The sequence below is a fragment of the Sprattus sprattus genome (assembly GCF_963457725.1).
Source record: "Sprattus sprattus genome assembly, chromosome: 1".
Taxonomy (NCBI): Eukaryota; Metazoa; Chordata; class Actinopteri; order Clupeiformes; family Clupeidae; genus Sprattus; species Sprattus sprattus.
In genome coordinates this window covers 67,975,837-67,983,833 of record NC_137920.1, presented here as the reverse complement: position 1 = coordinate 67,983,833, position 7,997 = coordinate 67,975,837, and the positions used below count along the sequence as shown (strand labels likewise).

At 41.6% G+C, this 7,997-nt stretch overlaps 2 protein-coding genes across 3 annotated transcripts; one reads left to right on the top strand and one right to left on the bottom strand.

Annotated features, from left to right (window-relative positions):
• Positions 1–358: 358 nt before the first annotated feature.
• On the top strand, positions 359–1,905 carry pex12 (peroxisomal biogenesis factor 12; the record flags this gene model as incomplete). The annotated part of the gene is made up of 3 exons (XM_080840085.1): positions 359–481; positions 705–1,240; positions 1,360–1,905. The coding sequence occupies 3 exons, from the start codon at positions 359–361 to the stop codon at positions 1,748–1,750; spliced, it is 1,050 nt and encodes a 349-aa protein (XP_080696211.1). The 3' UTR covers positions 1,751–1,905.
• A 1,625-nt stretch (positions 1,906–3,530) lies between these two features.
• On the bottom strand, positions 3,531–7,509 carry orai2 (ORAI calcium release-activated calcium modulator 2). 2 transcript variants are annotated; one of them, XM_080855102.1, is made up of 4 exons: positions 7,400–7,509; positions 6,603–6,646; positions 6,200–6,435; positions 3,531–5,966 (listed from the first exon to the last, which is right to left on the bottom strand). In XM_080855102.1, exons 2-4 carry the CDS (start codon positions 6,637–6,639, stop codon positions 5,409–5,411), a joined length of 831 nt encoding a protein of 276 aa, XP_080711228.1. In that variant the 5' UTR covers positions 6,640–6,646; positions 7,400–7,509; the 3' UTR covers positions 3,531–5,408. The 2 variants fall into 2 exon arrangements, with proteins under 2 accessions (XP_080711228.1, XP_080711229.1); XM_080855103.1 differs by lacking the exon at positions 7,400–7,509 and adding an exon at positions 7,138–7,189.
• Between the last annotated feature and the right edge of the window lie 488 nt (positions 7,510–7,997).

Below are 7,997 nucleotides of genomic sequence, written 5' to 3'. Positions count from 1 at the left end.
TGCACTCGGAAAAAACAGAAGAGGAAAATGGTGAATAGTAGTGACGGAGTGCATAAAACGTAACAACGGAAATGTGAAATACAAACAGGAAAATAGCAACACGGATGGTTTTCCAAGTGACACGCACCAAGTATGCTGGAGAGAATCAGATAATTTCTAAAAGGACTCTGAGAATACCAACAAACATGCTCAGAAATATGATTATAACGTACGTCTTCAGTTGTATCTTTAACGCTAAACTCAGCATATGCAAATCCAATGTGTTTTATTTTAGTTAATATATAGGAGGGAAACGGCACCGTAAGACCTTTTGTTTTAACATCTTACGCAAGTTAGCAAACAATAAAATTCACCTGTCATGGCGGAACACGGAGCACATTTAACGACAGCATCATCAGATGAAAGACCTTCGATTTTTGAAGTTTTAGCTCAGGATTCCTTGATGAGTGCAGTCAAACCTGCTTTGCAACACGCAGTTAAGGTAACTTTACAAACAATGACTTTCCCCCTCATGCATAACCCACCCAAACTAATCCCAGCTTTGTAACGGTGCATAATTCAGGCTTTGGTAGTGCAAACATGCACGTACTGCCATTGTATTTTGAAAGATGATGAACTCGCATAATGTCATAGTGAATGCCTTGCTCAGGACCTGAAGCTCAAGCTATATTTGTTGTAATAAAATTTACATCTCATTAATGCAGATTCTCGCGGATTCCAACCCCGCTCGTTATGGAGTCCTGTGGAGGAGGTTTGACGAGATATATGCCCTCTTGGATTTGCTGCTGCAGCATCATTTTCTCTCTCGCTCCAGTGCCTCCTTTTCTGAGAACTTTTATGGTCTGAAGCGAGTGTTGGCCTCTGATCCCGCCCGGCCTGCTCACCTTGGCCTCAGGCGGAAGCAGCACTTGCGATCTCTTTTGCTCCTGGCCCTCCTGCCTTACCTGCGAGCCAAAATGGAGAAGGTGTTATCTCGTCATAGGGATGAGGATGACTTTTCCATACGCTTACCCCAGTCCCTCGCTCAAAAGATGTACAGGGCCTTCATGGTCGCCTACCCTTTTGTAAGCATGGCCTGGGATGGTTGGGTGTTCTGTCAGCAGTTGCTGTATGTGTTCGGACGCACACGCACACATTCACCCTTACTGTGGATGGCAGGGGTCAAACTGGCACACCTCACAGCACATGACATCCGAAGCCTGGATCTTAAACCAAGCAGCCCTACAGGCATAAGTCTAAGGTAATGTGGAAGTTACAGAAATCAGTTACAGAGAGAGTATATCACAAAGTGGAGCCGAGTGTAACATTTAAATTATCATGTATTTCATTCAGAATATTTCTGTGCCTTCTCTTTTCCAGTGTTGCTGAAAAAACGCAGCGGATATTGTCCTCGGTGGTCGGAGGTGTGGCAGTGTCACTTTCCACCAGTCTGTCCCTGGGGGTTTTCTTTCTTCAGTTCTTGGAGTGGTGGTACTCCTCAGAAAACCAGAGCACCGTGAAATCCCTGACAACTCTGCCCACCCCACCCCCCCCTGTGCACCTTGACGACCAAGCAGCGGTGGCAGTTCACAGCAAACTGTGCCCCCTCTGCCGAAAAGTCCGTGCCAACGATACTGCTCTCTCCACTTCTGGTTTCGTGTTCTGCTATCGGTGCATATTCATGTATGTCAAGACCAACCACAGGTGCCCCCTAACTGGCTATCCTTCTGGAGTTCAGCACCTCATTAAGATATATTCTCCTGAAGGCTAGACTCATGCCTACAAATTAATTCACATGGATGGTATTTTTCAAATGAAGGCATTGATTGACTAATTCAGAACCAATTGAAACCCTAGAATAACTGACTAGAGAATTAAGAATTTTCAAAATTGACATTTTAACTGTTTTGATTCAGCTCTGTTTTTGTGCCGTAACACCGCTCCTATGGAGAATGGATTTTCTTTTCCAAGAAAAAAGGATCACCAATTTACACTCTTTACAGGTTAACATGCCGGCTCAGTTTCTACACAAAATGAAAGTTTTGAGATAAATTTCCATTATAAATGGGAATGTTATTATCCATACTAAAGACAACAATGTACATACAGGAAAATCTTTGTAAATAAACATCTTTATTTTATGTTTAACTATTACGACTACCACTGTTTTTGGGAGTAGCAGTTTAAAATCATAGTATCTTTACCTCCATCTAGTCAACACTGAATGACAGTCTTACAAGTATCATGTGTGAGTGCATGAGGGACAGACTGCCATGTAAGTAGTTGTGTGAATGCTGTTAAAATGTTTGAGTAACAGCCCCTATGGATTTGCTAAGAACATCTACTGGAACATGTTTCTGTCTGCTTAATTTGATGGATATGGTCAGTGAACCTCCCATACCCCCCCCCCCCCCCCCCCCTTCTTCTTCTTGGCTGAATGTCATAAACTATTTTTGGCCTGGGCAGTCTTCTGGGAGAGTTAAATCGTTTGAATGTACCAGATAAACACTGGGAAAAAATGTTTTGCCAGTTGGCAAATCCTGTTTGTTTACAAATAGGCTTTCAGCAAGTATAAATGAATATGCTTGGGAAAAGCATAACTGAATACTATAAAATAACCATATTTTATATTCCGTTTTAACAGAAGGCAGATCACAGGTAAATACAATCTCAGAATAGACTTTCAGACATTTTACCTACACAACTCTTTTGGGAACAGTAGGTACTCCAGCTGCCTTCATTTTAGATTAAAGTTGATCTTTCACAAGATCGAATCAAATGTACCAATTCAAGTCTATTAAAACCAATGCACATTTATAGCATATGGTCCCTGATTTCATACATACTTCATGTCCAGACCACAACGATTGAAATGATTCACGCAGTGTATAGTTGTGCAAGCATCCCTTCCTCATTTTAATACAAATTACATCTTTCAAAGCCAACAAGTGCTCCTCTTTAACCATGGGACATTTCAGTGACGCAGCTAGGAGTGTTTCATCCGTCATCTGGCACTGGCCCACAAGGGCTCAGGACAGCACTCGTGAAAGCACTTTTAACCAGCCCACCGTGACATCTGACATCTTAAAATGATGTAATATGTGTTCTGTCTGAAATGAAAATATTCACAAATGCTGGCAGCTAGTCATTTGAGGAAGATTAAACATTAGAGCTCTTGAAGATAGGAACTGGAATATTCCTGTTTGGGGCCCTGGGAGTTCGTGGGGGTGGTCAGATGTAAGGGTTATAGTAAGGTCAGGAAACAGGAGGAAGCAGTCGCTAATCATGTTCTGTGTGTATATTTTCCCAACAACACAAAAGTTCAAATTATGAACTTACCTGACCATTGAGGGAGGAAGCACTGAAATGCACCTAATTCACCATTTCATGCATTTCTGGTTTGAACACCGTTACTAGAAACAGCTCAGTTGAAAGTAAAGAAAATACAGTGTTTATTAAACATAACTTAACAGACAGTGGCAGACAATACAGGAAAACGCATGCTGTATCACAATTCCATATTAAGTTGACAGATACACTGCTCAGAAAACAGTAAGCCTACAAACAGAAAAGTACTGCTTTTTTGTGTTGCATTACGTATTCAAAACAAAAGGCAGAACATTACAGCATAGTAAAACTTTGACACAAACTGACAAGTATCTTTCCTCCACATAGAAAAGTGCAAGTTAATTCCTCCACGAGCACAGTATATACCTTTCATTTGGTCAGTTACCTTTTTGGCACTTAGAGGGCACAAATGCACCAAGTGGTGTTAACATTTTTGAAGAGCTGAAATCGTTTCACAAAGGCGTAGATAGATAACCCACTACAGAAGTTGCTAAGAACTATTAACTACTTTTGGTTATTGAATCATTCCTATTATGAAGTGTGAGCATAGCATGGAACGACACATTGGATACTGCTTATTTCCAACTGCTCTACAAGTGCACTTGTACATTTTCTCACCTTAGGCATATAAGGTAGGCAAATGGCTTGTCAAATAAATTTGGAATGTCTTCCCCATATTTTCTATTCAAATCCTTTCCCTCTGCTTCATTGATATGATTTAGCAGTTAGCTTCCTTAAATAACCTGGCAGATGTGAATCATTTTCAACCATACCCAAACATAATGTTATTTAAATGTAAATACAAAAAACTGACTTGTGTTTTTTTTTATAACAACATCTAAATCACGATAAATGATTTGCATTTAATTTGCATCTCTAGAGTATTTGATAATCTCACTATCAGCCACAGCCACAACACATACTTCCATAAAAAGTCATGGCGGAAATGATATTTGACCCTGGTTATTCTAAGCTTCTGCCATCAGAATAGCTGTTCAAATGCAACTATTCATACTCCCAAACATTCACTGGGCAAGAGAAAACTCTATTAATAAACTTTTGATGAACCATTCAGAAAGTTTGTGCTTGATGAAGCATTAAGCAAAAACATTACAAAAAAAAAACATCTAATGTAAGGCTGTGAGAAAAGATATAAACATTAAACACCAGATAGGCCCATCCAAGAATTATTAATTTGTTTTTGCTGCCTTCTAAAGTGGGGTGCACAGAGTGGCGTGATGGCATTCCATATAAGGGAACAGAGCGTTTTGGAAAAATATATTAATAAAATGAGTATATAGATAAATATTTTGATATGATTGATTAGTAAAATCTGACATTAAAACCGTTATGCAGAGACAAACACAGTAGAATTACGAAGAATGGGACTCGTGATTGAACAAGTAAATGGGCAATCAGTTTTGACCTTTCAACAAAGTTGACTTGAGCTTATATCCCTGCTTGAACAACAGGGTTAATTTGCATATTGCATTGGCAGTGTTCTCAAACACAGCCTCGATCACATGACCACAATTTCCATATTCTTTTTTTCTTTTTTTGCCAGACCATTTCCTGGATGTCAAGATGCAACAGGTACTTAACTGGCGAATGAAACATGGCATGACTACAGTATAATGCACCATCTACCAAAGCACATACCCTGAATTTGGGTTCAAAGGAAAAAAAAACATCAGAGGGTGATCATTAGGATGATCCACATCTGAAAACTTTGAAAAAAAGAATGCAAAGAGAGGTGGCACACATCTTAGAAAACTGCAGAAAATATAAAGAACCTGAAATAGAGCTCAGATAGCCCTTGATGTAAACTTTAAACGTTTCATCAAATTAAGTTAATGAATAATTTTGTTCTCAAAGACCACAGACAGTAACGTGGGTAAACTCATGTGGACAGACAGCACGGTTCCACACGTGTAACAGATTGCATTCAAAGAAGATGTACTGCACGCAGGGACTGGATTGCTTGAACTGATCCCGACAGGAGGAGGCAGACGGAGGGCTGGAGAGGAAAAACTGAAAACAACCGCAGGGTCGTGGAGAAGCCGTTCAGATGGAGATGGACCTCACACCACCTGCAGGCCTCTCTCGTGGCCATCCAGCTGCACCTTGATCTTGTGCAGTTCCTCGATCTCCTGGTGGTGGCGCTCCGTCTTGTGGCGCACTAGGGTCCGGTAGAAGTGGATGGTGAAGATGACAAAGATGATGCCCACGGGCACCATGATTATGGTGGAGGCCAGCGCTGCCTCCCTGCCGCTGTGCCCCGCAGGAGGGGGGGTCGGCGTGGTGGTGCAGTTTTTCTTGCGTGGAGCCCCAGCGTCCACAGGGAGGAACTTGATCCAGCAGAGCAGCACCACCTCAGCCAGGAAGAGCAGGATGCCCAGGGCAGTGGAAAAGCCCCATGCCAGCTCAATGTAGTGGTGCATGCGCTCGTGCGGCGACTCACTCACCGAATTAAGGTTGTGAATGTTGCTGACGGCCTCCACGTTCGGCAGGATGCAGGTACTGATGAGCAAGGCGAAGAGGTGTACCGCGACCAGCACTGTGGTGCACACGCTGAAGGCAATCAACAAGAAACGAGGGTAAGGGTAGTCCATCTCGAGCTGCACTTCAACCATGGCCACCTGCAAAGTAGGTCAGGAGACCACGAAACACAAAAGGTGTCAAAGAAGTTCCCACAAATGCTTCTCCTAAACTCAATTTAAAGCAATAAGCAAGCAGCGCTATTTACAGTAAGTGAAATGAAGAAAGAGTTCTGGTCATACTATGTTGCAAACTCTGGTTTACCCCATGTAGTCAAGAAAAAAATACTTGCTTATACAGATGTTGCTAAGTTTGATAAAACTGTAAGACTGACCATGGCAAAACCAGATAGCAATGCAGATGTGCGACTTGAGGCTTTCAGCTTGGCCCTGCTGAGATAGAGCTTCCTCCAAGACAATGCCTGGACTGAGTGGTGATTGGATGTTACTAGCTCAAGATAGCTACGGCGGACCCAGTCTCGATAGTCCATTCCTCCACCATCCTGAAGTCTTTCTGAACCACCTGCTGCTGGGGAGCCCATTGGTACATTCAGCTCACTGCTCATTGCAACTAGGGGAGACAGTAAGCGCCATTAGTTAACAAACAAAAAAAATCACAGAAATAAAAATGACCACATCACGGAAAATCGCCATTACGCAGTACACAATTCAACAGTGGCAATACAAATGACAACGCCACGGAGGGTTTTACTGAACTCAGCCTGAAGTTATACTTACTTGGCTGGGCTTGCCCTGTTTTATGTGTACTTTTCATTACATATCTAGAGCGAGGAGAGAGAAAAATAAGTTACAATAACATACAAAATACACGATGTCCACCCATGATCAGACATATAAATTCACATTTTAAAGCAACGGATACTAGGCGGAGGGTCACTGCTGCGTTGCAAGTTGTCAAATGAAATTCATACTGACACATAGTGTTATTATCAAAACAACGGTACCCATCGATTTGGCTGAGGCTGAAAACGCGTCAGTATTTACTCCAGTTTACACACCTTATGAACAATTCGTATTCATGTTATACATCACTCGTTGTAGATAAGAAATTTCAGCGAGCGTTTGAAATACCAAGACGTCAGCAGAGTCCGCGCTATCGCAGTGCCACGTCAGATTCACAGAGCAAAACCTTATGCTAACATTACTCGATCTGAATAAAATGTATCTTTATACATAGGAAAGTTACTTTGCAGATACTCGTTAGGTGTGTGATGCATTCTACTGCACAGCAAGTGGACCACTGGCTACATACCACATTTCAGGTCATGACCAAAATCTGCACAGTACTGCAGCCTAGCTAATTAGTTAGTATCTTCCTCGAACTGAGCATCGTGTTATTTTGGGTAACACTAGGTAATTACTTACGCAAAACTGCTGCCGTAAAGCAAGTTAGCTTCAGTTTGTAAGACGACAAGAGTTATGCTGTCTGCATCACATATGTGTGCTGCCTAGCATTTATGTTAGCATCTCAAATATCGTAGTAAAGCGTATACAGTCGCTTCAACTCAACTCACCTTGAAAAAAAAGAGGTGTTTACATCAACATTAAGTTGCTGATACCAGTCAAAAACAGAAAGAATTTTGAAACGAAACCTCGGATGCCAGGACGGGTGAGGTACGTTTCCTTAATTTACCCCCTCCTCCTTACATCCTCAGTGTCACGTGACAAGGGTGTGACACGCATCATTTTATCAAATACACTTTCCTACACAGACTTCAAGATTCAAGAACTGTATTGTCATTGCAAACACAACGAAATTGCAATTGCGTCAACCTCAAACCTTCATACTTACTTACAAATAAAAAAGACAGGACTTCCCACAAGGTGATTCACTTTTGCGCACAAGTTTAAAAAAAATCACATTAAGAGACTCTGGGGCTCCATAAAAAATAAACAATATACATGACAATATTTTACAACTAACAAATGCATCAGCCGAAAAAGTACAGTTAAGGCGCAGTGTAACAGATTTGAGTGATAGTGTTTAGGGATTTTGAATGACATGTGTGGTTGGTGTAGAAATATTGCACAATAACCAACGGCTGAAAAACATGCAAGTCAAATATTGCACGCACTCAGTAATAGCAGCACATCAGTCTTGTCAGATGTGCC

What these genes read in the sequence shown, in the direction of transcription:
- orai2 (XM_080855102.1), bottom strand. Translation starts at nt 6,639, where the DNA reads ATGAAAAGTACACATAAAACAGGGCAAGCCCAGCCAA. An exon ending in AACAGGGCAAGCCCAGCCAA is followed by an intron (nt 6,436 to 6,602) that starts GTAAGTATAACT and finishes TGTCTCCCCTAG; the next exon opens with TTGCAATGAGCAGTGAGCTG. An exon ending in TGCTATCTGGTTTTGCCATG is followed by an intron (nt 5,967 to 6,199) that starts GTCAGTCTTACA and finishes CCTACTTTGCAG; the next exon opens with GTGGCCATGGTTGAAGTGCA.